The sequence below is a fragment of the Sturnira hondurensis genome, unplaced genomic scaffold (genome assembly GCF_014824575.4).
Source record: "Sturnira hondurensis isolate 20B ecotype Veracruz unplaced genomic scaffold, ASM1482457v3 Scaffold0002840, whole genome shotgun sequence".
In the NCBI taxonomy this organism is placed as follows: Eukaryota; Metazoa; Chordata; class Mammalia; order Chiroptera; family Phyllostomidae; genus Sturnira; species Sturnira hondurensis.
The window spans coordinates 607,596-635,400 of record NW_028075471.1 but is presented as its reverse complement, the minus strand read 5'-3'; the positions used below and the strand labels follow the sequence as shown (position 1 = coordinate 635,400).

Genomic DNA, 27,805 nt, shown 5'->3' with positions numbered 1-27,805 from the left:
CATAAACACATAAAAATTTTTGTGTAGGCATGTATCTTCATTTCCCTTACATAAATCTTAGAAGTGGGATATAAGGTAAATATACGTTCAACTTTATAAGAAACTGCCAACTTGTTTTAAAAATGTCTGTCATCTGACAAGTAGAAGCACATGAGAATTCCCACTGATCCACAGTCTTGTCAGAACTAAGTGCTGCCAGACTTCTAAATTTGACCCATAGGTATAAAGAATTTTCTGATAGGTATGTAGTGATATCTGTGATTGTAATTTGCATTTTCCTAATGACCAATGGTCATTTCATGTGCTTACTCTCCATCTCTCTTCTTTGATAACATGCCTCTTAAAATCTATTTTCCATTTTATATTGGGTTGCCTTATTATAGACACTATTCTTTATATATTTTTCTCTCCATATACAAAGTACTAGTCCTTTATCAAATGTTTTACAAATATTTTTCTTCCAGTCTGAAGCTTATCTTTTTTATTTTCCACTGAAGAGCAAGAGTTTTCATTCTGATGAAGTCTAATTTATCAGGGGTTTTTTTTCTGTTATGGCTGGTGCTTTGAGTGTTTTACCCAAGAAAATCTTTGCCTAATCCGAGACATCAAAGATTTTCTCCTGTTTTCTTCTAGAATGTTTACAGTTTTAGGTTTCACATTTAGTTCTACATTCAAATTAGATTTTATATGTAGTGGTAAAATGTTTTAATTTAAAAAGAACATTTATATGAAAGAATACACAAATCATAGGTATATATATAGTTCAATGAGTTTTTGCCAATTGACCATGTAACCTGCATCCAGGCCAAGAAACAGAACGTTACTAGCACCTCAGAAAATATCTTGAACCTCCTTTTATGAAAAACCTTTAAGCAGAAAATTGACAAGACATATTACTCCTACAGAAGTGCCTCCAGGGAATATGAAGGGTTGGTCAGTGGTAAGAAATTATTCACTGCTGCCTCTTGTTGGTTTGCTCTGGGGCAAGAGCTCTGGCATCTACTAACTCTGCTGCTCTCCTAGACTGGAGCTTAATGTCCATCAGGCACATGGATCTTCTATATGAACACTGTGCCCCATAGAGCAACTCCATGTAAAATTCAGAAGTTAAAGGTAGCAAACCGACACACCTGCTTAAGAAGAAACAGAAAGAAGATACTGACCTGAGCTTAGATTTTGAGATGGCTTGACTGAAAGACAAAAAGAACATCATTCCTGTTAGAAAGGCTTGAGCGTATGCTCCCCACCGACCCCCACCCATCATATCAGCTGAGATATCGGAAAAGCCATGCACTGAAGCAGGACTCAGCACCCCCAGTTCCTGCAGCGGGCTAGCTGGGTTATTTGCGGAGCAGGAATGAGATGCTGCCTATCCAGGCAGGCCAGGCAGAGCATCCCCCAGGGCCCCAGAAAGAGAAGGCTCTTAGCCAGATACCCTGAGCAGCCAAGGCACGGGCAGTGATGTCAAGGGTCCTTCTTCCCTGCTCCCACCCACGTTCCCCAAACTGAAATCAGCAAGGCCTCTCACGCCTGCAACCAGACACTCATCTCAACAGCAGCATATGCTGCTGCTGTGGCTAATGAAGCACTGGACTAGGAGTCCTGGCTCCGCTGTTCACTAACTGTGTGAGTCTGGGCAAGCAGTGTATCTTTTTGGGCCTCTGTGTTCTATTCTGTAAAATGGGGAAGACAATCCCATTTCCTGCTACTTCAAAATACTGTGGGGAGAATGGAGCAAGAGAAAGGCGGCAAATGCACTTTGCGAACTGTTGAATATCCTGCCTATAACACATCATTTTTATGCACCTCCGCAAAGGAGATCAAATTCTCTTAAAAAGACACCTATATTTTACAGAGATAAGATCTAAAAGATACCACATGGAAGCAAACAAAATGAAAACAAAACTGATTGGAAACCCACCGCCCACCCAAACAAGCACATTCCACCCTGCCAGTCCCCCCCTGCTGCAGTACAAATCCTCCAGAAAAACACGTCAATGGGGGGAATGGGATGGCACCCCCCACTATTAGAAAAGGGTGGTGCAAGGCTCCCAAGAGAAAGTGCTGTGAGCAGAGGTGGGCAGGGTCTCGCCATCCAGCTGCTGGGCATGGGGTTGGTAGAACCCATGCACGAAGGGAAGCTTAAATATGCAGCACATTCTAGTCAGCCACCCTGCCATACAAGCTCTTCTTCTAAGCACTGATGCCAACACCAGACTTGGAGAAGAATTGGTGCATTTACCCCCACCGCCGACACCCAGAGAGCCCAGCCTCGGCCGCGCCTCTTCTTTTCCACCAGCACCTAGTGGACACAGTGGGACGGTGGGTTACCTGGCACACTGTGCAGCAGGCTGCACTTCAGCAGGACTGCTGCTCTGGAGGAAGAGGGATGGGAGGGGCTGGGGGTAGAAAAGGGACCAAGGGGTCCAAGGTGAGCCCACCCGCCCCTTTTCCCCTGAGGATGTGGCCCCGACCCCATGTGCTTCTCTAAGAGGACGACAGCAGAGGGCAAGCAGGCCCGACACTCACCAGAGACTTGCACAGCAGCCTTGGTTCTCGCCTTCACCACTTACGTTCTCTGTGTTCACCGATTCCGTCTCGCTGGTCGGCATGCTGGCTGTGGGGAGAAGAAAGCCCTTCCAGGAGGGGGCCGGATACAAGAGACAAGGCAGACCCCCTGGGAACCTGGGAGGAGGGCGACGAAGGGCCCTCAGGGGCTTGGCCAGCAAAAGGAAGTGCTGAGGAGTCAGGCACCCCCACCGCAGGAAAGCCTCTGCTTTCTCAATCTGCTCAGAAAGCCCAGGGTCCCCACCAGGAGCAAATTCTGTCCCTCCAGATACTTCCCAAGAAAAGCAGCCTAGGGACAAAACAATCCTGTCACTGCGCCTGGTACCAGCTCATTCTCCTGGCTTCCAGGTTTGCACTGAGAGGCCACCAAGGCATCTCAGGTACAGCTACATCTTCGCTTGCCCCATTGGGTGTACTAGAAAATCTGTGCATAGACCAGCACTTTCATGACCAAAGTCTCATTTCAAATACATTGAAGGAGAGGAGGAATTGTGGATGGAGAAGTACATGAAAGTACCTAGCACAAAATCTTTTTTAAAATTTAAGAACTCTAACCATTTTTAGCTAATTTATGTGATGTCTAAGTTCTGCTGAGCTTGTGAAGCCAACACGCAGAGGCTCTTACCGAGGAACCAGGACTAGAGCAGTAGGAAGCAGAGCCTACGGGTAGGAGGTTTCCCCGCACCCAGTGGTTGGAGGGGAAAGCTGATTGTGGGACCAGAGCAGCCAGGGTCCCTGGGCATGTCTTCCTCCTGCACAGCAGGGTCCTGAGCAGGAGAAGTGGAGGAAATGCGGAAATGCACCCACTATTGTCAGGAGGCCCAGGAACACCCTAGAGCCACCATCTGACACTTCGGTGTTTTTTCCCATCCACTGGATTAACTCCATACACATCATGAGCAAGTGCTGGAGACCAGGCGGTGAAGGAGATGAGGGGCACAGACAGGGACTCAGCACTGCCCCTGCCCTGTAGGGCCCAGGGGAGAGGCAAGCCCCCGATGGACTTCAATTAACTGTGAGATGTGGAAACATAGAGCCCTCTCAGGGGTCTGGGCAAGGAGCGACTAATTCTGCTCTGGTATTAGGAGAGACCATGGAAGATGAAAACTTGGGAGAGTCACCCAAACACATGCACCGCTTTTTCCTGATGCATAATTTCAAACTGGAAGCGTCTTTATAGACCTGATGGCGTCAATAAGGTGGCCTTCCCCCTGTGGCCTCTTTCCGCATGGCCCCTCTTAGCAAGGACGCCTCGGTTTCATCCACAAACACTGGTGGTGGTGCCTGAGCGCTATACTGGAGACTGGGGTCAGCCCGGGCAAGGAGGGCGAAGAGCTGGGTCCGTGGGCTCCGTGGGCACAGCCACCAGTCTGCTGAGCCTGTTCTGGTGACAGGCCTGGTGTGAATGACAGGGGTGGGGGGACGTGACTCAAAGGGCCCAGAGGTCTAAGGAGCATCTTTCCTGAGGGCAACAGCGAAGATCGCCTTCCTCTTATCAGCCCCCCGCGGACTGGGCCTGCCTGGGTGGAGGTCTCAGCAGGAACGTTTAGGCAAAGGTTTCAAAGGAAAGGCCCCATGAGCAGAATCACAGACCCACATCACACAACTGGCATTCTTGAACCTTTCTCCTCCTTAGGTCAAAAGAAACCACCACAAACTTTACTTTTTCACAACTCCATGCAAAATAACAACAACAACAAAAAAATCCAGAGACAAAAAGAAACCAAGACCAATAATCCAATCATGGAAAACCATTTAGCAGAAAGCTCCACAGAAACACACACACAAAGATGCTCCCGCAACTCTCCTCTGCACAGCTGTCCCATGCCTTGGCTTCAGAAGAAAGACTAAAAAGTTGTAAAATTCAACACAGTTCATTGTTATAGGTTCTGCCCATAGGGTCGGCCTTCTTTTCAAGAACAGGATGAAGAAATCACAGTGGGAGACCCTTATAAACATGACCATGAGCCATCTCGGTGGAATGTTTTCTTTGGTGGTCTAAGAGGGCAGAGGCTGGGAGCGGGGGCTGGGGGTTTTCAGGCCCCAGTCAGGTCCTGACTCTGCATGGGACACAGTCCCCCCACCAGGCTTTAGTGTCCTGGTCTGCTAACTCCACACTCTTAAGGGTCCTTCCACCTCTCACAGTTAACTACTTCATGGTTCTACTATTAATCATATCATAACTTTAGTTATTATTTTGAAAAGAGCAGACTTCTGAACAAGCTAAATCTGTATGGCTTTTTATCCTCTGGGGCCATGTCCCATGACGATAGCGATACAGTTGCAGCATTTCGTTCCTAAGCTTCATTTTTCAAACGACACGACTGAAACAGATTAAAGTGCAAACTGCCTATGGGGGTGGAGGAGACATCGCATGGCTCTTCTGGCTGTGTGCCAGCTATTTGTGACCAACATGTACTAGTTGCTCTCTAGACTAAATGAGGAGAAAGATGAGAAATAAAACCAAAATCCCCGAACAGCAACAATGACAGACACGTGGTGTGGCACACTGCAGGGCTGTGGTGATGGAGAGAGGTCCTCCGGCCTCCCCAGCTGGTGCCGGCCCATCCTTCAGGGGGGGCAGGGCACTGGCTGAGCGTGGGCGCTCGGGTTGCCCAGATCTAAGTTTAACTCCACGCTGGTGACCGGGGCTCCTCCAAGGCCCCATGTTCCCACCTGTAAACTGGGGAGTAGCTACAGCTTGGGGCTGCTGGCAGAACTAAATGAGATAAAAACACAGTGAGCATCACACCACAGTGGGTCACCCCATAGTGGGTCATCCCAGAACAGGTCGGCAGCATCAGGTGATCAGTGAGGCTCATGAACAGTAATTCTATCATCTTGGCAAAGCTCTCACGGAGCTCTCTGCATGCACAGCAACATTCCCTGGATGGTCTGCACCCAGTGTCGCTCCCCCCAACCACGTGCATTACAGAGGCGTTCGGTGTGACCGTCTTCCCCACTTTCCACTCGCTCTCGCTTTGTATCTCTCCCGTGCGACACTGAGTTACTCTGGTCTAACGTAGCCTGTTGTGGGGACAGCAATTTTTCTGTTACACTTGCTTGACACCTACAGAGCCACAGACCCATAATAAATAAATCTACTCTAGAATGATGTCGCCAGGGAGAGTGGGGAGGAGAGGAGAGTGACTGGGCTAGGATTTGGTGACTCCATCTGGTCCTGGAAATGGACCTTGATCCAGTCCCTAAATCTGAGCAGAGGAACGGAACTCTGACTGGGGCCCTACAGCCTTTCCATCCACTCCAGCCTCTCCGTGCCCACGACAGGACAGCCTTTCCTTCTCCCACAGTACAGAAAACACCAGGCCCGGCGGCATGAGGAGCTCGTATGGACATTAAAACATTTCACCCTCCACTTGCACTGGACAATCATGTTTTTAATGTGAATAAACTGATACAAGTTTTACTTCACTTGGCCCCATACGATCTCATCCACATTTTTAAAAATGAAGACAGGAGGATCACAGACGATTGGTACTAGAAGGGGCTTCTGAGATCACATGAGCAAACTGTGATTTCATGGATGGGAGAACTGGCTGGCTGGCTGGCCGTGGGACACAAGCTCAGACATGAGGACGCCCTCCTGCGCCCTCCTCAGCAACCTTCCCTGCATGCTACGCCCTCCCTGTGGCTTTGGCTCACAGGTGATACACTGGTATACATTTTGGTATTGGTGTATGTTGGTGTACACCGTGGTATATATTTAAAACTCACAAATCAAAAAGTCCCCAAAGCCAAGCAAGCCTCTAATGCATCAGCATCGGCTTGCTGCCCTAATGACCTTTGTGAACCCTGAGAAACATGACATACTGCCTGACCACGTACTGAAAGTCACACCAGCAAACGTGAGTAGTGCAAAATTCAAACTGACATCGAGACTTTGTAAAAATCAAAACAAAAAATTATAGAAACCCAAGTAAATAAACCCATGGACAAATTACTGGAACATATGCCCTTTCCTCCAAATGAACTGCCCTCTGTGGCCTTCAGCAGGGATCCAGTGTTAACTGCTGACAAGTGGCAAGACCCATCAGGAAGCAAGCACAGACCCCTCTGACCCCTGACCCCATTGCGTCAGCTGCCTGCACCAGACCCTCCTGCAGAAGCAAGCCTAACTAAGACCATCTGCATGCAGAGAAGCTGTTAAGTCCTTTTCCTCACACGTTCCAGGGAATTTCTGAGCTTTGTTGAGGAAGTTCTTTTTTTTTTTAATATATAAATTTAAAAACCATTTTCAGTGAATCTAGGTGAACCTAGGCATGAGGACAAGCCTGATGCCTGCAGTGGGATACTGGCTGGTAGTGCCATTTACCTGCTCGAAATTGGGGAAGCTCAGGGCCCCTGCTTCGTGATCTATTCCGTGCACTGCACTCTCTGGGGAGAGCTCCAGGATTGACACTTGGGTTTCGAGTGCAGGGGCACTGAGGACGGGCCCTAGGTGCTGCTGTCAGTCAGGAGAGGAGGCCAGACAGCAGCCCAGTGCACCCTGGACTGTAGATGAGAGATGCCAGGGCCTTTCCCGGCAGCCCAGGTCACATTATTTCTCTAACACTTTACACTGGGCCCGATGCCATCACAGGCAATGCCACTCAAAATAAACGAGGGAAATGCGTGTTCTCAGGCCAGCACAACAACGAGCATTCCTACCAACGCCTGAATGATCCTCTCTCTACTTGCAGTCTAAAGGACAACATGCCTCTCAACCAAACTGGCCTGGCTTGTGAATTCAGAGGGCAATCAACTCATACACACACATGCACACACGATCCACAAGTCTGTGTATAGGTCCAAGTAGGCAGCCCCCAAATTATGTTCACTGTGAATAATCACAGCAAAATTCAGAACAACTTCCCTCAGTGATGGAGGCTACTGAGGCCAAGACTCCAGAAGACTGTCAGAGAAGCTTGGTCTTTGTCACTGGTGTTACGGGGACCAGCCCCTTTTCTTCCTGGGCTTAGTTACCTAATCTAGAAACCAGGTGTCGGGTAATACCATCTCTGAGACCCATGACCTCTGACCTCCTACAACTGAGTAAAGAGGAAACACCCACAGGCTGTCTGGTTTTACTCCCAGCACCAGGGAGGGGGGTTTTCCCTGGCGTTCCCCCAGCTCTGCAAGGAGAGCAGGGAATGAGGACTGTGAGTCCCCTCTAATTCCTCAGGAGGGTCACCAGAAGTCACCTCCCAGCACAATAGCCTGGGAACTGGAGAAGCACAAGAAGGAACAGCCCCTGTGACCCCCGAGCCGGACAAACTGGGCCCATAGACATCCTGGGGCTCCAGACGCTTCACTCCTCCACTGGCCCCACAGAACAGGCTTCTGTGCACACTGAGGGAGATTCTTTCAGTATCTCCCTCCCTGCCCCCTCAGCCTACAGCTCCTCACTCTCTCCGTTCAAAGGCAGGGTGGGCGGTGAGGCTGACAACTGGGCAGGGGCAGTCACGGTCTGCCTTCCTTGGAGAGGGGGGATCCAAAACTAAGATCTTGTGCTTTTATTTTATTTTCATGACAAGCATGAGCAGTGCCGTGACAACCCCTGAAGGAATTTGCCTGTGCTCACTAGTGGTGACATGCTTAGCTGTCACAGGGTAACAGACTCTTGTTGCTATAAAGAAGCCAGACTCTTCCTGGAGAATGTGGGTCAAGGCCAGACCAAGGTTTCTGAGTCTGAAGCAAGAATCGTGCCCTGACAGTCACTATTCCTATATGACCAGTGACACGGGGAGCACAGCATCCACACAACAGCCTCTGCCCTACTTGTCACCAGCAATGTCAGGGCCTGCCTCAGGGCCCCAGAGTATCTCAGTCAACAAAAGACCTCCCCTACTCAAAATACAGAAAGTTTCCTGGAAATATTACACTGCTTCTTCTCCCTACAGATTTCTCAGAAAGCTAAGAGAGCAGCCTCAAGAATCCTTGAAAAGCCATAGGGCCGAAGCAGTGGCTGAGGAGGGCAGGTACCTAGAAGCCCAAAGAGGGTTCCCTTCTCTTCTGGGGACAGAAACCACCCATCCTCTCCTTGTGACCCACCCAGAGCCATCGTCGTAAGTGGTCCCTGAAAACGTGTTTTCTTTCGTCCATGGCAGAGTGTCCTGCTTAGCTGAAGCCCAGTCCTCCTGCAGAGGCCTCCAGGAGCTGCAGAGAGCCCAGCCTCTTCTTGGAAAACACGAAAGCTGAACAAATCAGCCCCATCTCTGCCCACAACTCACTGCCCACGGTCAGGCAACTTCCTGCTTCAGGTCCTCTTCTGCCTGGGGCCACAACACGCTCTCAGAGTGATAGGGACTTTTATCCAGCAGTCTCTCTGTCCCTGTTCCTTTCAGTCCTTCTGATGGGAGCAGGGCTCTAATACAACCTCAGTCAGACCACCCATGGCTCGTTCAAGTCCAATTCCCAAAACCTCTGGACTCAGTGCTCCCACAGGTGGCAGAGGCCACTCCTGAGAAAATATTGCAGCAAGTCTGCTCTTCTCTCTTAGCAGCTGGCGTTGTGTCCCTGCTGAGCAGTCCGTCCAAGACAGACTCTTCCTGCAGAGTTGAGGAAGAGGCGAGGATAACGAGGTAGACGGGATGGTGTGCAGAGGCAAAGCTTCATGCTGCTGCAGGACCGCGCTGGTGACTTGGCAGGCAGGGCAGGGTGCCGGTTGTTTGCATAACTGCCCTGCCTAGGGATGGTCCTCACACTAACCCCAGGGTTTCCCAGGAGGGGCTATGCTTACAATTGTTTTAGAGCATAGCTGGTAACCTAACTTTCCCACCTGGGCCCTTTCCTCATTCCTACTTTGCAAAGGCAAGTATCTAAAAATCTTTGCATCCTAGAAGTTTTATTTTTAACTTCATTTATGAAACTGCCTCTAGTACTTTGAACATGGTCCTCGGCAAACCTGCCAGAGAGTGAAAGACCAAGAGGCCATTTGAAAAATGTACCCTGAAGAAAAAAAAAAAATCAATCAAATAACATCATTGGACTTTCATCTAAACTGAAACATTTGAGATGAAATGATGAAGAAGCATCATTTGGAGAAAAGTGTTTTTAAAAAAAAGTCTGTCTTCCAGTCTAAAAATATTCGTGCTGAATTAAATAAATTTTCTGAGTTGGTTCAGCTGCTTCTTTAAAAGGTACAGTTCACAGAGAAAGGAAATTGCAATGCTGTCTTGCAAAGACACACATTTTGGGGAAAGACAAGAAGAAAACAACACAACCAAGTTTCAAAGAAATCAGGCGATTAAAACACAGGCATCTTACAGACACAGCACACAGGGGCATGCACATCACACCATGCCTATGTGTGAGCACAGGCAGCAGAGGGCCCAGGAGAAGAGTCTCCTGGGGACAAGGGTCAAGCTCAGCTATTTACCGTGATCTTTAGCCCTGCGTTGGCGAAAGCAGCAAAACTTCCTTTTCTTCTTATCCTCTTTTAGCAAGTCGGCCAATGTGACCCCTTCAGGTTGAACACAAGCGATTTCATTACGATTCAGTAGAGGGCAGCAAGAGCAATGAAAACAAGGCCCCAAGGACCTGAGAGGCACAAACATCCTTGGGCTTTGATACGCAAAACCTGAAACTGTCCTGCGTGGAAACCCACAGTTCAGGATCTGGCCAGTGCAGTGAAAGTGCACGCTTTATAGCTAGTCTACAAAATGCCTATCTTTAAGAATCTGTCCTAAATAAACAACCAACAGCAGTAAATAACCAAGCCACTAACAATAAACACTCAACCTAGTCTAAGCAAAGGTTTCCAGCGTTTGGCCTCCCCTCTAAGAAGGGTAGGAAGGGTGTTAGGGAGAGGGCACTTCAGAGGAGTCAGGAGTCCTGGATGCTGACCTTTGCGCCCAGCCCGTACCGCTATCGGGAACAGGGCATGTGGATGTCAGCAAGGTGGGCGCTGGGCTTGGACGCACCGGGTCTAATCCCAGCCCTGTACTCACAGGTTAGATGACCACAGACAGGTTACCTGACTTTGTTAAGCCTTAGTTTCATCACTCATGACATGTTAACAGTAGCTGGACCTACACTTCATAAAGGGTTGTTTTAAGAGGAAACTAGTGGCTACGGTTATTTAGAGTTGTGCTCAGCTTTGGCAAGGTGTGGTCAGCCACTATGGCTGCTAGGTCGCCAGAGAGATGACTCCAGGGTCTCCATCAGCTTCCAGCCCTGCGATGTGGTGGTCGTTCCATGCTGGCTAGTCCTTGTTGTAGAGGCCACCACTCCAGGGGCAGAGACTGCAGAGGCAGTGTGGGGCAGCAGAAAGAATGCCAAGTGGACTGGGGCCCTCAGGGGACACCACCTGCACACACCGTCCGTGGGAAAGAAACCTGCCATCACGGGCGTAACACCCCTATTTCTAAACGGCATGCCCTTTGACCCAGCAGAACCCTTTCTGATAATCTCCCACAAGAATGTGAACGTGAGGGTGCAGACACAGGTGCATGCACTTGTGGGGATTAACAATGGCTAATGTGAACACTGTGCCAGAGCTGAGTTCAAATCCCAGCTTTGCCACTTAATAGTCATGGAGTCCTGGGAAGCTACTCAACATCTTTCGTGCTTCAGGGTCCTCATCTGTTAAGTCCTTGTCTCACAGAGTTGCATGAGGAATAATGGATTCACGCACTCACAGCCCTAAAACAGTGTCTGACACATGGCGGGCACTTCATAAATGTGAGACGTTATTCTGTGTTCTTTCATTCAACAAATAGTATTTGAGACAAACATTGCACCAGGTGTTGGCCACACAGTGAAGGGCAGGAGGAGACCTCGGTGCCGCCCCAAAGCGCACACCGTCTCACGGTATAGAAGACGCCAGTCAGGCAACCACAGCAACTCTGACAACTGCTGCAGAGCGGAGGCCCAGGTGTTATATCCAGCCCACTGCTACAGCCTTTATATTAGCAAATTATTGAAAATAGTCTAGGTGCTGCTTTAAAAATATGGAAAGATGTCTGCAGCACACAGTTCAGTGAGAAACTCCTCTTCACTGAACTCCTGTTCAGTGCAGAACCTGCTGTGCTGGGCGATCTCCCAGTGAGGACCCGTGAGCGAGCTGTCTATACCAAGCCCTATGTCCCTACGTGCACGGATGAGGTTGGGAAGAACAGGCCCCAAACTGTCAGGTCTGGTTCTCTCTCAGAAGAGAAACGAGAGAATGTTATGTCTTTGCTATTATATGAATTCTTTACAGTGGGTAAATATTATTTTTGTAATTAAAATACATTCAAAGCAAGCAAAACAACCCTGACTTAGGACTCCACAAACCTGGCAGGAGTGCCTCCTCACCCCCTTCTCCTTGGCAGGGCACCCACCCCCCAGTTCGTCTCCCTTTAGCGCTTAGGAGACCGACCCAGGACCGACAACCGCTCCCAGCAGCCCTAGGGGAGCAGCAGGCCCTCCCCACCGGGCCTTCCCACCCAGCAGCCTCTCCGGAGAGCACAGGAGTCTCGGCCGTGTGTTTACCACATGCAGCTCCAACTGTGGCCCTGTGCTTTATGGATTTTAGTTGAATATTTGCCACTTGGAAGGTACACCCTGAGGTAATTTAATTGTGATGAAAGCAGTTTGAGAAACCAAATTTTGAAGACAGAACCCTTTCAAATAGGACCAGAAAATGTCCATGCCTTGTGCTTTCAAACAGCTATTCCATCACTATTTTCAGCCAACCCTCAAATCAGACATCGCAGTAAAAGTGGTCCAGGCGGCAGGTGAGGAAGGGAGGCGAGGGCTACGGCAGCCTCGTGCACCAAGGCCTGGGGGGCAGAGTGGCAGCGGGAGGCAGGCAGGGGCAGTGCTCCAGGCCCCGACCTGGGACCGCTGAGGAGGAGGACACAGGCTCTCCTCTGGCCAGAGGTGCAGTGTCAAGCATTCCCTCCCTTTCTTTGGGCATCAGTTCCCCTCTGACGGGGATTATTGATCATTCCTAGTTCCCCAGTGAAAACTCCCCTGCTTTTTTGGCCAGAGCTTTAGAATGAGCTCCCTTTAAAACCATTTCATTATTTTTAATGCTATTTTTTAAGACTAATCACTGACAATGAGAAGAGTTTAAAATAGAACTTCAGGCTTTCAGATTCTAATGGCCCTAGAAAAACTCCATTGTTAACGCAGAAACAGCTGCATACGTCTAAAAAATCACTTTGAGATTTGGCAGGGTTTCTTAAGAAACTCGAAGCTCAGCAAAAAGTTAAATAAATTATCCTTGAAAATTTCCCAAATGCTGAGGAACTCACTTCCAAGGGGCTTTTGTCCATTCAATTAATTGTGTGATACCAGCTTTCTAACAGGAAATTTAAGGAAGTGGCACTTTAAGTAGTCCGTGAACACACAAAGTGAGAGCTGCCAGTCACGGCAGCCACCACACAGCCCCGGAGCAACCTGACTGACGCTCCTTAGTCTCCCTTCAGGTGAAAGCCTTCGAGCACTGTGCTGTTTAGTGGAAAGGCAGTCAGGAGTTCCCAAACTTGGCTTTACATTGGAACCTCCAGGAAGCTGTAAATAAAGCCAGGTCCAAGTCCCATCACAGACCAACTCATTGGCGTAGGTGTGGGTGTGGCATCAGGATGCGTTTGAGCTGCACGGGTGATGGGCACGTCCAGGCAGAGTTGGGTACCGCAGAGCCCAAAATGACGTTTAGCAGATCAGAGAGAACAGATCATGTGAGCACCCTCCAAGCACTTGATTTGGCATCTGGTTCTCCGACAAAAGTATCAACCAACTACAAATGGACTTCAAGAGCCAGAAAACGGCTTCCATATCTCAAAAGTGACCAGGTCAACAGGTTTGTTTCCCATCAGGACTTGGGAACCTTATCGTTTCTAAACAGAGAAGTGTAGGGTATGGCCCTAAAACAGGTCCTCACCCTGAGGCTGGGTAGAGGTCTAGTAGAATCTGCAAACCTAATTCTGCTTGGGTCAAGTTTTCCTGGCGTCTCTGATGGCTGGAGCAGCAGTGAGCCTCCTACAGCCGTGGTGGCTCCCACCAGTCACCAGACATGCACTCCTCATGACAACTCTACAGGCAAACAGCTTTATCCCCTCCTTACAGACAAGGAAACGGGCTCAGAGACACTGGATAAGGTACCAATCACTCAAGTCCAAGAGCGCGACTGCAGCCAGCTCCACGGAAAAGGCGGCAGAATGACCTCCAGCCCAGCGCCCCTCCTGTGGGCTCATGACAGGGGCTATTAGTAACATTAGTAATGGTCTCCTCCCTTCCCCTTTGCTCCTGTCAGCTGAGGCTCAGCCATCAAGAAGCGCTCCTCACACTGTCATTAACTCCTCAGTGTCTGGCACGAAGCTGCCCTAATCCTGTGCAGGACCCAGCGGAAAAGGACAGTCTGTGGAGTCAGTGTCCTAAAAAGGGCGGACAAAGTCAGGAGCCCGAAGCGGAGTCCCATCCCCTTCCCCAGAGATAATGCAGAAGCAGGGCCTGGTGTGAGGTGTGTGGGCATGGATCTGACACACCCAGGGGACAGGCTGGCACCAGCCATGCCCACATGTCACTGCCTGCTAACAGGTGACAGAGACTAGGCCTGGGTGTGCAGCTAGTAAGCCGACCTGCTTTCGGTAAGGAGGACCACATGAGCTTTGTTGAACACTCTCCCCTATGGTTTCTGTCTGGGACAAGAAGAAAATGGTCAGCAGTCACAGGAGGTTGCCGGGATGCCCACAGCACTGCTTCTCCAGAAGACCTGGGCCACTAAAGCTCATCGGGAGGTCACCAGGGTTCTCTTAAATCATTACATCCCAACACAGCTCCCACAGCCTGGGATCTACGCCTTTATTTTCAACTCTAATCATCAGGGCTCTGAGGCTCTGATGACTCAGGAAAAACTGTGAGCCTCACTCCACAGGAGACCACAGCACTTGGCAAATGAGCGTGACAAATAACAAGGGCGCTTGACAGAAGTGTGTGCTGTAATGGATCAAACTCCAAGCTGGTTACGCAGATACAGTCACACATCTCTGTGTGTAGCAGAAGCCACAGTGCTGATGTTTCAGAGATACAGTGTGGCTTTACGGGATTTGGAGCCCTGTTTACGAAGTGAACTCTGAGCATCTGCAGCTTTCAAAGGGGATTTCTTTCCTTCATTATATTACTAAGTAATGTGCCAAAGTGTTTTAAATATTCGTTACCTTCCTCACCTTGTCCATGCCTGTCCTCGGCTTAAGCGGTCCCCACCTCCTGCAGCCCAGGGTGCCTCATCCCTCAGAGCTCAGCCAGGTTACCACTTCTTCCATGGAGCCTTCCCTGCATTCCCACCATCACTGTACCCTCTGGGCTCCCACGGAAGACTGCTGGCCCTTGATTCCAGTGCCAGCTGGTCCACTGTCTTACACTAAGGCACCACTTCTCCATCTTCCTTCCATAGAAAGGTCCCCAAAGGCAGAGGCCCTGATTTTGTCATCACGTGGTCGGGTTCTTTAAGAACAGCAGCAGGGCACAGGAAATGCTGGGCTAAGACAGATCTCAGACCCACCCTCCTTCAAGGCCCAGGTCCAATGCCTTCACAGCTCCCTCCTAGAGCCCTTCCTCCTCTCAGCCCCCAGCTCATGCCTTCCTCCCTTACGACCCATGTCTTGTTCTCCTTGGGCTGCTTCTGTGTGTGTGTGCAGGCCTTCCCTAGAAGGAGCAACACAGCCTCTCCATCTCAGAGTCCTCCAGATCAGCCCTCAGCCTTGCTAGATGAAGAAGTGACTGCATGACGTCTAAGGGCCTCCATTCAAGGGGGCCCCCTCAGCCACCTTCTGCAAGGTAGTGCCTGACTTGGTTTCCCAGGCCTCTCAATAAACATGCACCTCCAAAATATGTTGTCAGTCTTTACTACCCACTATTATAGACCTGAAACAAATCACACACATCTTAGTCACATCCACTGCTTAATGTCTATACCCACCCTCACCCGAGGCACAGATGGCCCCAGGGAAGAGTAAGGGCATGTCTGTGAGAAAAGCGTATGGTAAAACAGACATCTTGGCTGACGCTGACAATGATTTCCGGTGGGTGACTGAGCACTGGGCCTCCCTAGTGCAGGAAGTAGCCTGGGGTACCTCGTGTCAGTGTGGGGACTGGATGGGCGGGCTCTAAAGAAGCCACACTGACTCGCATGCCTCCTAACGCTACCCAGAGCTGGTTTCTTTCCGACGTCTGGTGGGCTAAGCATTTGGCTCCCCAGGGCTGGCACAGGTGGGAACCACTTCAGGTAGCAGAAGGGTAGAGAGGGCCCTTGCTCTTCAAGTTCTAATAATGCTGCTCGGTCTGAAGGGAAGGAACCACATCTTAGGCCCCTGTGATGCAAGGTGAGCATGTATCTTAACCCATCCTGTCCTGCTCAGAAGGGATGGGGCTTGCTGAATTCCTGAGGTGATCAGTGAGTCTGGCTGGACCTCTTCCACCATAAAGCCGCATGACTAGATACAACTCTAAAACCCAAACCTTAGGCAGAAATTCAGAGGCAGGTAAGTGGACTTGGTCCCTCTGATGTACAGACAGAAGGAACTGGATGGCTGAGAGGAGGACATGGGCTCATGGGCTGGGTCCGAGGGGAGGAACACCTGCTGCCAGGCAGGTGCCTGCATCTCACACATGCTCTGTCTGGTCCAGGGCAGGAAGGGCGCAACATACTATTTCGTTTGCTTTCCTCTCCTCCTTCCTCCTCATTCTCAGGATCAATATCTTCTGCTTGGGTAATCCAATCCAAGTAGCCCTTTAGATCCTCTTCGAGCTGCTGCTTCTCCCGGAGCTTCTGGAAATCTCCCCGGGCTTTTGCCTTCTCCCTTTCCTTTGAGAACTCTCTGAAGGAGGCAAAGACAACAGGCACACGTCAGGACACCCTCGGGGACCCACACCATGAGCCATCTGCCCTGCAGCACGACAGTCTTGTGGCAGGACACACAGCACTAAGTACAGCCACACGAGCACAGCAACAGTGGCCACACACGTGGACAGACAGGACAGTGTCTTCCCAAGCAAGACCGGGGGTGTCAGAGCTGCAGAGACCACACCCACACACATGCACCCTCTCTTAGAAAGTGAACTCCCTTCAGGATTGCAGCGATCCCAAGGAGCAGAAGCCAAAACCATCATGTGCTGTCACGGCAGGCCGGTTGACATCCTGCCCCCACCCCCAACCAAGGGCCTGGACTCAGAGATGCCCCGCCCCCGCAGCCTCCCTCCCATAGTGAGCACCACACTTCAAAGAGGAAGGGCCCCCAAGGGCCAAGCTGTGGTCAAAGAGAACACCCAGAGCAGTGTTTCCGCAATACATCCCGAAACTCAACCTTCCTAATGGGGGCTGATCCCTTGGTCCACACCAAGAGTGCTGAGAGGTGGAACGGTCCAGGCTCCCCTCCCCACCACCTGCAGGTTGGGGCAGAGCAGTGGCCAAGGTCAGGGCAGACCCCCTCACAGCCCGGTTCCCCCATCCCAAAGGACCACTGGTGAAACACAACTGCTGTTCTTAACCCTTGCTTCTCGCCGTGATCTTTCTCCTGAAAGTCCTCCCTGTAGGAGGTGAAGAGGCGGTACAATTTGGTGCCCATTCATAGAAACGCCTGCCCTGGAAAGGCTTTGGCGGGCATGTACATGTTCCCAACTGGCCGTGTTTACTCTGCCTTTCATGTCGCTACTCTTATTCCTATGCACATACACAGAATCCCACATTTGCTCAGCAAGTCTGAGAGTCAGGTGGATGATCACCCAATATTCATGTACAAGGAACCATCTGCCTTTCCAGCCGCGAATTGTTATAGGAGCCAAGTTATGCAAGTTGTGGATTTAGTGAGTATGATGAAAAAGCTGCTAAGAAAGCAGATGAGATTCCCAGCAGCGCAGCTTCTGCACACAGACCCCTGGATTCCAACGGAGGCAACATCTGTCTGTCTTCTGCCTTTCTCCCAATCCAAAGCCAGCACATCTCCCCTTCAGGGACCTCATTAACCCAACCCAACCAAGGAAGGGGAAGGGGGCCTACTCACACAAAGCCAATCCCTATTCTCTCCCTTCCCCTCAACTCTGGGCTGTCCAAGGGCTGAACAGACACGTGAATACCCAGTGAAGCTGATTCTTCAGATAAGGAACTGGAATCCTTGCCAAGGTTTTACCCTTTGTCCATAATACAAAGGACAACACTCACTGCTCCTAAGGCACCCACTCTTCTGATGCTCCAGGACCTGTCCTTGGCTCTGTTAGGCCTGTGGACAGCCCTTCTGATGGAGGCTGAAGATCCGCCCCCATCTTCACCCCCAGGGAAGTGAGGAGGGACAGGGTTGTGGGGCAACCTGGGCTCGGCTTGCAGAGGAGGCCCCTCCAGAGAGCTGCAGGGTAAGCCGAAGCGAGTGAAGACGCTGAGATGTTTTCTGCACTCCCAGCAGGGGCCTCTCCTTCTGGGGAAGAATACCTTGTGTCTCAGAAAAGAAGGTATGTGAGCCACACCCCGAGAATGATTTGAGCTTTTTAGGCCTGCCAGGCTTCCTGACATACAGGACATGCATAACTCAGTCCTGGGTGGATTCGTCCAATTAATCCAAACTTTGAAAAAGCCACAACCAATCCAGAATCACGCCCCTGAACAACAGGAGGCCCCAAGTGTCCCATGTCACTGAAAATGCATTATGTGATCTGTTTTCTTAAACCCTCTGTAGAGAACAAGTATTCTACTGCTTACCAAAAGCATCCAAGTTCAAATCTCTGTGCATGTTTTGATTCTAAACCTAGAGTACTAAATGTACATGATTACACACAAACACGGTATTCTTGTTTTGTTTACATACCTGATCTGAGTTCTTGAAAAAATGACTGAGACAGTAAAAGAGTTACCCTGAAATTTAACGGCTTTATAAATGAGGGTTTGCTTTAATATCATAGTGTATGAAGTTTTTCCCACGAGGAAAGCAGAAACGCCTCTCCACCCAGCTGCACTCCTGTTGCACATTCTTGGTCGTTGGGACGCAGCGAAGCACGTCTAGGTGAATCCCCTACGACTCAAGTTTCTGAGAATAAAGAAGACTGGCAGGTCCTGGCTTATGGCCCCTTTACTTCAAATAACAGTAATCATTACAAAAGCTCATATAACAAAACTGTTCATGTGACCCACCCCCCACCACCCCAAACACATTTTAGACTGTTCTGAAGGGCCTAATCCCTAGCGGGCACGTACATTCACTGATTTGGACAGAACTACGATGAACTAAGCATAAATATCCTCCTCTCAGCTACGAGACAGGGTGGAGGAGACGGTGTGGGTGTAAGGCCTTCGTGATAAACCCGGGTGCCCACTTGGTCCTCCTCGACCTCACTGGGCTGCATGTACGAAGGCCTGGATCCTAGTGCCAGCTCTGCAACTTTCCTCTTCTGAGCTTCAGTTTCCTAATGTGCAAAATAGGTACAATACCTGTTCTATTGTTTTACAAGGATTAAATAAAACATTCAATAAGATGATGCTGTGGAAATCACAGAAAAAGGGAATTGGAGGAGCTTTCTCAAATACCAAAAGGGACAAAATTGCAGACTGCTCTGAATGGCTGCTAAGCCATGATCACAGCGGAATTCAGAGAAGCGCAAAGGACACACATCCTGGGGCTCAGAAGGACGTGGATGCGCCAACAGCTGCCCCTCCAGTCCCGTGCCACTCCCACTGAGTTGGAAACAGCTCATTCCTATCACAACACACTTTTCATTCCAGAAAATCTCACCCAATTCCACTGAATTCTGCATGAACCTCAGTGGATAATGAAAAGAAAAAGTTTTCTCTGTTGTGCAAGAATTCATCATTTTAGAAGCCTATTACTAAGGGATAGAATAACAGTCACTATTACAAAAGTAGGTTGAACAAAGCTACTGGCAGAAACCATCAGTTTCACAAGTGACTAGAAATCTGACAATTCACATGTGAGAGAAGTTAACTTGTTCCAGATCAGAACTGTTTATGGTGCAATCAAATGAAGAAAGATATAAGTAGGAGACGGACAGAAAAGTGTATGGCATGCTACCCTTAGCAGATGCAAAAAAGAGGCAATAAAAAAACACGCATATGTTACTGCAGGAGGCATTGAAGAATAAAGCAGAAATAAGGGAAAGGGACAAACAGAGTAGAGGGGATCAAGTAGGAGTTTTTATAGTTTGACTTTTGGCTTTGCTCCCCTCTTGGCTTCTGGTTTCCACTGCAGACCTAGCTTCATCCTGCCATGGTCCTGTGCAGAATGCTTCCTGGCCCCTCACTGACATCCTCAAGGGTCAAGGTCAAATGCCTCAAGGTGGCACCCAGGGCCTTCTAGCCCTCTCCCACTGGCTATTCCAGCTTTATTTCCCCTTCTTATAAATGTACACCTTGTATTTTGGCTACACTCTTCTCAATTTCTCCATCTTCTGAGCCTTGATCCATAGAACTCCATCCACCTGAGCAGCCTTCTCCCATCTTTGAATTTACGCTCACCTCCCAAGGCCCATCTTCTGTGGCTACCCCAGTTGAAGAGTTCTGCCCTGCTGTGAATCACCAGTGCACCATGATCACTGAACACCAAGACTCAGACATGTGTGTGTGTGTGCATACCCTATCCCAATGAGCCTCCACAACGTGGCATCCATAGCAGAGCCCAGCATGATGTCCTACTCCCAGCCTTGCTGGAGCAATGTCCACTGTGAGGGAAGGGCTGTTATCACCCTCACTGTACAGACACTGAGGAAACTGAGGTTCTAGGAGGCTGGTCACACAAATCCATCTAGCTCCTAAGTGAACCCTCCTAAGGACCTCAGCATGAGCACACAGGAGGCAGAGGAACAAGAGGGTAGTGAATGAAAGGATGAGTCTCTTTTTTTTTTAAAAAAATACATAATCTTTACTGCCCTGGCTGGTGTAGCTCAGTGGATTGAGCACGGGCCTGTGAAGCAAAGGGTCACCGGTTTGATTCCCAGTCAGGGCACATGCCTGGATTGCAGGCCAGGTCCCCAGTAGGGGACACATGAGAGGCAACCATACATTAATGTTTCTCTCCCTCTCTTTCTCCTTCTCTTTCCCTCTCTCTAAAAATAAATAAATAAAAATATTTTAAAAAATACATAATCTTTACTATATTTTTTCTATTATCATTTAGACCCTTTTACCCTCCTCCCCCCTCCCCAGCAATCATGATCCTGTTGTCCATGTCCATAAGTCCTTTTTCTTTTTCACTCGGTCCCTCCACCTGCTAACCTGCCCTACCACTGGCTATCATCTGTTCTCCATCTATGAGTCTGTCTCTGTTCTGCTTGTTAGTTCTGTATGTTTGTCAGATTCCACATATGGGTGAAATTATATGGTATTTGTCTTTCTCTGACTGGCTTATTTCACTTAGCACAATATTCTCCAAGCCTATTCATACTGTTGCAAAGAGTAAAATTCTCTCTTTTTTTTATGGCTGAGTAGAATTCCACTTTGTAAATGTCCCATAGTTGTTTTATCCACTCATCTACTGATGGACACTTGGGTTGCTTCCATATCTTGGCAATTGTAAATAACACTGCAATGAACATAGGGGTGCTTATGCTCTTTCAATTAGAGTTTTGAGTTCCTTTCGGATATATTCCCAGAAGTGGGGTTGCTGGATCAAAGCAGATCCATTTTTAATTTTTTGAGATATTTCCATACTGCTTTCCACAGTGGCTTCCAGCTGTTGTCCCATAAGCTAGTCCAGCTTTATTTCCCCTTCTTATAAATGTACACTTTTATTTGACTACAGTCTGCATTCCCACCCGCAGTGCAAAAGGGTTCCCCTTTCTCCACATCCTCACCAGCACTTGTTGTTTGTTGACTTATTGATGATGGTCATTCTGACAGGTGTGAAATGGTATCTCATTGTGGTTTTTATCTTCATTTCTCTGATAACTAGTGATGTTGAGCATCTTTTCATGTGTCTATTGGCCTCTGTATTTCCTCTTCAGAGAAGGATCTATCCAGGTCCTTTGCTCATTTTTTAATTGGATTGTTTGGGGGTTTTTTTGGTGTTGAGCTTGTCAGATGTATCGACAAATACGTTCTCCCCCACATACAAGAATATATTCAAAATGGATCAAAGACTTAAATGTTAGACCCAAACCCATAAAAATCCTAGAAGAAAACATAGGCAGCAAAATCTCAGACATCGCTCAGAGAAATTTTTAATCAGATATACATCCCCAGGCAAGGGAAAAAAAATAAAAAATAAACAAATGGAACCTCATCAAACTAAAAAGTTTTTGCACAGCAAAGGAAACTGTCAACAAAATAAAGAGGCGTAAGTTTCAAAAAACAGCTTACAGTCAGTCCAGGAAGGGCCTTACATCCCAAACCAAGATATTGGAGTTGCTTCCCTGTAGGAAATGAGGAACCAATGGAAGTCTGGCAGAGAGAATCCTTATTGGCTTTGTTTTATAAGAGTTATATGTGAAGATGAGATCAAAATAAGGAGAAAGTGCTGCTGAGGAGACCGGAAGGCAGTCAGAAAACAATGGGTGAGACCGGGTAGATTCAACCTCACTAAAAACACAAGTTGAAAGTACATGGCTCTGATAAAATTCCTGTTTTTCTAACACTGTGATTTGGAAACGCACCCAGGAGGCCTGCCACTGCTGACTCCCAGCTACCCCCACTCTCTGCTCACTCTGACCTCCACCCCTTTTGTGCCGGTTCCTGTGGTCTGGTGTACTCAGTGTCATCATCCCAGGTAACACAGACCTTCCCCACAGGGCTGGGTGATGTGCCCCCACCCCAACCCTCCACATCAACATTCCTTGCCTCCGTGTTCAGGAAAGAAAGGTGGGTGGGCAGGGAGCAGAGGAGGAGTGAACAGAAGATTAGATGGAGAAGAGGGGCCACCGCAGAGCCCCGTTCCTGGTTTTCATCTCTGGAAGGCTGCCGCAGAAGAGAGGAAGCAGACCCCCTGGTGCCCAGTGGGTAGGTGGGGGTTTAAGATTCATTTCAACACAATAGAAGAAATTTCTAATAGTCCATGTTCACCAAAGATGAAATGGGTGGCCTTGGGAAATAGCTGTTCCCCTGGAGGGGTGCAGACAGAAACTTTGATGGAAAAGTACTGATGCTCCAGCAGGGAACCGGAGCACAGGATGCTGTAAAGACCTGTTGTCTGCCGCCCTGGGCCTGCCCCACACCCACGTCCTCCTCAGGCCAGCACTTGGCGACACACCGCCCTGTGCTCTATCCAATTGTTGCTATAACTTGAGTCTCTGGCATCCTCTATACCAAAAGCAAGAGAACCAACAGCAGGACCCCCGACTGCCAAGAACTAGACCCTTCTTCACCTTTGGCTCCTCTCCCTGGGCAGCAGCCTGGCGCCCTCTCTGAGACTCATTGGCACCAACGCCAGGAAGCCAAAGGGCTGAGAGAGTTCCAAGAAAAGGCCAGGAGGGGTTCCGACTGTGGAGCATGGTACAGCCACACCATGAGACCCACCCAGGTCCTGTAGATGGGAGAGATGAACAGAAGAGAACCAGCAGCAGGCTCTGAGACGCACCCACCTGAGCCCACCACCACCTTAAGCAGTCCTTCACCTGTGACTGCACCAGCACTGGGTCCCACCCATCACCCTGTGGCAGCCCCGGCAGAATCTGGGCTTGCGTTCCTGGGGTGCTGACTTGGTTTCCTGCAGGAGAGCCCATCCAGGCCATGGCTCCTCTCATGGGTAATAACAGAAATAAACTTCTTAGGGATTTTATCTGGAGTCTTCAAAGTGTCTGTATATTTACTGCTCCACTGGTCCCTCAATCCAGGACAAGCAGGATGATGATTTTCACTCCCATCTCACAAAGGCCAAAGCTGAGGTTTGACAAGGTACCAGCCCCACATATGTGCCCTGTACACAGGACACCAGGTCTCCTACCTGACTGCTCCTTCCACAGGACACCCAATTCCTCTGTCTCCTGGCTCTGGAGATGCCTAGAGTGGATACTTCCTGGTCAGGATCAGCAAGAGAGCGCAGGACAGAACGCACTACATATCCCCACATTCTGTTTCCTCCTAGAGCCCCAACTCAGGCTTAAAGAAAGGTGACAGCACCCTTTCTGCTCATCTCCCTGTGAAGCACCACTCCAGGAAAAACTCCTTGCGCCTGGAGCCAGCCAGCCTTCCTCCTGGGAGCCTGATCCATCCCCAGGGCTGGGTACAGGCCCCACATGCTGCAGAGAACTCCCCCAACCTTGACACTGCCCAGGATTTACAGGCCCTGACATTCTGCACTCAGGGAGCCCTGGCTCCGTCCACACTGCTGGAGAGAGAGCCCTTAGCCTGAAGCCACTGCATCCAAATGGCAGGCAGTGCAGGTCAAAGGCGGGACCGCCACAAACGCAGAAGGATGGCACACAGTTTGCTCTGGAATTTGTTGTTTCTCAAATGCCCCACAAAATAAATGGGCCGTTGAAAATCATGTTGATTTAGAGGTAGGGTTTTTTCCCCCTTGGGTTGTAATGATATTTGTTTTAACCAGACCCACACAAATAAAATTTAGACAAATTAAATGCCTTGAAATTTGCGCAAAGAGAAAACACACACACAAAAAGCATGAAAACCGACAGTGAGCAAGGCTCGCTAGCACTGAGACTTCTAGTAAAGCAGAACTCATAAATTCACCCCCAAAATATAACAACAAAAAAGCAGCATTTACAAAAAGGCAGAAAGTAGGGAAAATTGAAGAGTAACACACTTGTTTTTATCAGTAGAGGTCAGTCTTCCTAAGACCTAAATTATGTCCTCTACACAGACAAAAAGGAAATAAAGCAGAATGAAAAAGCAATTTGGTTCAAAAAATGTTTTGACATTTAAATCTATTTTTTTGAAAAGCATGTAAGTTTAGTTTCTGTTCAACATACTAAGTATTTTGTTTTAAAAACAACAATAATGTGTGCTGTCTCATCATAAAAATAATTTAAATTAGTAGCACTGGTTCAATTCAAAGTTCATCAAAATCCTTGGCTTTCTTCCAGCATTCCCTTAATCAACCACAAAAAGCCAAGGTTAGCCAGAGTATGTTCCTGTTCTCTCTGCACGAGACAAACAGCCCAGAACGGGGGCAGCGGGCCTTGGGAATCAGCACTTCACCAGTAAGATCCACTCCTCTGCAGAGAAGTTCCAGGGAGGAGGAGAAAGCTAGCCAGTGACAGCGTTCTTCAATGGCAAGTTTGGCACGCGCCACAGGAACGCAGGGGAGTCACTGGCTGGCCAAGGGACAAGGGAAAATAAAGGACCCTGATTATAGTAAATTCTCAAAAGTAAATATGTTGAGAAACATATTTAACAATCATATTTCTAATCACCAAACCATATTATGGCTATTCTTTGGGAACTCATTACAGAAATACACCCCATGGTGCCTACTTTCACAAAGAGTTGGTGCCTCCTAATTTTTCTTTTGCCAAAGGTTTGGGTGTATTGAGATTTCCTCAAAGCAATCCTCCCATTTTCATGTTTGTCCTCGGCTGCTTGTATTCACATACGAGTCTGTGAAGATGCTTCAAACATGAAACAGTTTCCACCTTTGGGAAAGATGAACCATTTTCAAAATGGGTGTTTCCTAGATTTTAATGACTACGTTGAATTACCTGCTATGAATGGTAGACGAGCAGGCGGGGGACATGCGGCACTTACCCGGCGCTAGAGAACAGCAATAGGGACGGGGCGATGCACCACGTGTCTGGTCTTCTTTGATCTCCCAGGTCCTTTCAGACCACTTGCTCCTTGCACCCTGTACCCCAACCACCCTAAGTTCGCTCATTCTCCCCAAGGTGCGGAGCTCTCTTCTAGCTCCAGGCCACTGTGTGGGCTGTTCCCTAAACCTCAACTGCCCCTCCAGACACCAGCCACTTGGCTGGGTTGGCCTATAAGGACATCTCTCGGATGTCCTTAGAGTCTCCTAGATAAGAGTCTCACTTGTGTAGAATTTATTGTTTTTCAATACTCTTGCTTACACTCTAGACCATAAACTCTGCAAAGGAGGGGCTGTGCCTGTTTTATCTTCGTATATTGGTTCCTTATCACAAATCCTGGTCATTAGTAGTTGCTCGATAAGAACAGGCTGAGTAAATTTAATAAATAGCATCACAGGCTTATGATCATGTCAAAGGCAGGGACTTCGGGCTCTGTGTTGGATGTAGCAGCTCACAAACGCCCGTGGAGCTTTCTATCACCTAAAACTGTACCCATCATTGTCATTACAAAACAAAAACAGTCAGGGTCCTATACAAGTCTAAAAAAGTCATGTGGTTGAAATAAACAATCTCAGGCTTCTTAGACTGAAAGACACCTTTCCTTTCACCACAGCTCCTTGTCTGAGGACAGAGGAGGAGCACCATTTTGAAGACCGGGTTTCCATGGCTACCAAGGCTTTCCAATGCTTCTGTCTGAAAATTTCCTCCCAGTGATAAGAATCCATGCAGGTTGCACGCTAAAAGTCACAGATTTCTCGTCCCATTTTGTTTGTTATTCTTCAAAAACATGGGCTCTCTTGCCTGACGTCACTTTATAAGAATGAACTCATCACTCAACCAAATGGTCCAAACCAACATCACACTTTTTTTCATGCCGGGATTCAAATACTGCTGTTTAAGAAGTCACCTGAGAAACATGCTTCACTAGACTTTTATCAGACTCCAGTCTCTAAAGAGAAATAAGGAAAATGTGTACCTGAGTCTGACTAGGGAGGGTGGCAGAACCATTCGAGTTAAACCTGTTGGAAGGCACCAGCACCCCCAGGGCGCGGGACCTGAGCAGTGACAGTCTGCTCCATGACGGGCCTGGTTAGTTCAACAGCTGCCAGCAGGATCTGACTACAGAGGAGCAGCACTGGTCTAGGGAAGGAGCTGGAACTGAGCCCGCCCACTGGTCAGGTCAAAAACAAATCACCTCATGAGAGACCTTGAGAGGGGACGAGTCCGTCCCTCCCAGCAGGAGTTCCTCCTTGAAGGATGGGTGGGTGGGAAGTGCCCTCACTGATTCATCAGGGCTTAGTTGGGAGCAAGGGAACAAGCATCATATTATAGGGGAGTCTCGGGGATGCAGAGAGATGCACCCCCAGGAACGGGATCCAAAAGGACCTGCTGAGCTAGAACGGGGCCTGTTCACATGCAGTTTTAAGAGGAAAAAGAGACCAATTTCTTGAAGCCTCTATTCCATGATTCTACTTTGCTTTGGATAATTGATCCGGGAAGAGAAAGAAACTGCCAAAGCATGAGGAACAGAACAGCTCAGGATGTATCAGCATATTCCCAGGCTGGTGGATGGGGTCCCACAGGGGGTTCCCCCTTACCAGACACAGAAAGAACTTCCAACTGATGAGACAAGCAACTTGGGCTCTGGAGACAAGCAGATCTAAATTTAATCCTATTTTACTAGGAATTCCTTACTTACTAGCTGTGTGATTTTGAGAAAAAGATAAATCTCTCTGAGCTTTGCTTCCTCATCTGTAAAACTGAGGCAAAGCCATTTATCAAAGCAGTACAGAAGGGTGAATAAAATAAACTATACAAAGGACTCATCCTGTGCCTGGTCTATCTTGGCTGCTATATAAAAAATTATAATTAAACAATTCTTTCATACAATCCATATCCCAGAGTTGACAATCAAATCCACAGATCACTCCTCATCTATCCTCTGCCATCAACTCCTCCATTTCCATGTCCACCCCTGCACCCCAGCCAATCACCTCACACCCACCTCACAGCCACGACGACCCCTGCCCCTGCCCCAGAGCTCTCCTCACCCCATTCTACACTGCAAGGCATCAACCGCACTTTCCAGGCCCAGCTTTCATCCATCACCTTATCTGCAAACACCTCAACAGCTCCCATACATTAAGGAATCCCGGCTCCTTCACTGGGCATCCATGCTCCGTCTCACAGCTCACCGGCCAGCACAGTGCACCCTGGCAGCCTCGATGGCCAACTCTCTGGTTCCTGATGCATGCAAGACACCTGCTTTCCTCACCACTTACCAGGATCTGGAATGTGCCCTCCTTTCTTTCCATCCTTACAAATGCCCCTCCTCAATGCTTAACCTGAGTCTGCCTTCCTCAGGAGAGCCCTCTCTGCCCTGCCAACTCCACTCCACTCCTTGGGCACACCTCTTGGGCACACAGCATTAACGTGTACTCGCCTGAGCTGCAGAGGGCAGGCACATGACGCCTGTGGGAGGTGGTGGGCCACGGCCCATCAGATTAGAATCCTTCAGATACAGCAAAAGCCTCTCTGACTCAGAAGTTGAAAAGCC

The 27,805-nt window shown here is 48.9% G+C and overlaps 1 protein-coding gene across 8 annotated transcripts in view; it reads right to left on the bottom strand.

Moving 5' to 3' along the window:
• CACNA1D (calcium voltage-gated channel subunit alpha1 D) overlaps nucleotides 1-27,805 on the bottom strand; it is a 315,854-nt gene that overhangs the window by 87,128 nt on the left and 200,921 nt on the right. For 5 of the 8 annotated variants that reach the window (XM_037040687.1, XM_037040680.1, XM_037040683.1 and 2 more), the window contains exons 9-12: nucleotides 16,204-16,373; nucleotides 2,530-2,617; nucleotides 2,243-2,302; nucleotides 1,164-1,190 (exon numbers count right to left, since the gene is read on the bottom strand). In XM_037040687.1, coding sequence (XP_036896582.1) covers nucleotides 1,164-1,190; nucleotides 2,243-2,302; nucleotides 2,530-2,617; nucleotides 16,204-16,373 — 345 coding nt within the window. The remainder of the gene's footprint in view (nucleotides 1-1,163; nucleotides 1,191-2,242; nucleotides 2,303-2,529; nucleotides 2,618-16,203; nucleotides 16,374-27,805) is intronic. The other 3 variants (XM_037040684.1, XM_037040685.1, XM_037040686.1) reach the window with 1 other exon arrangement.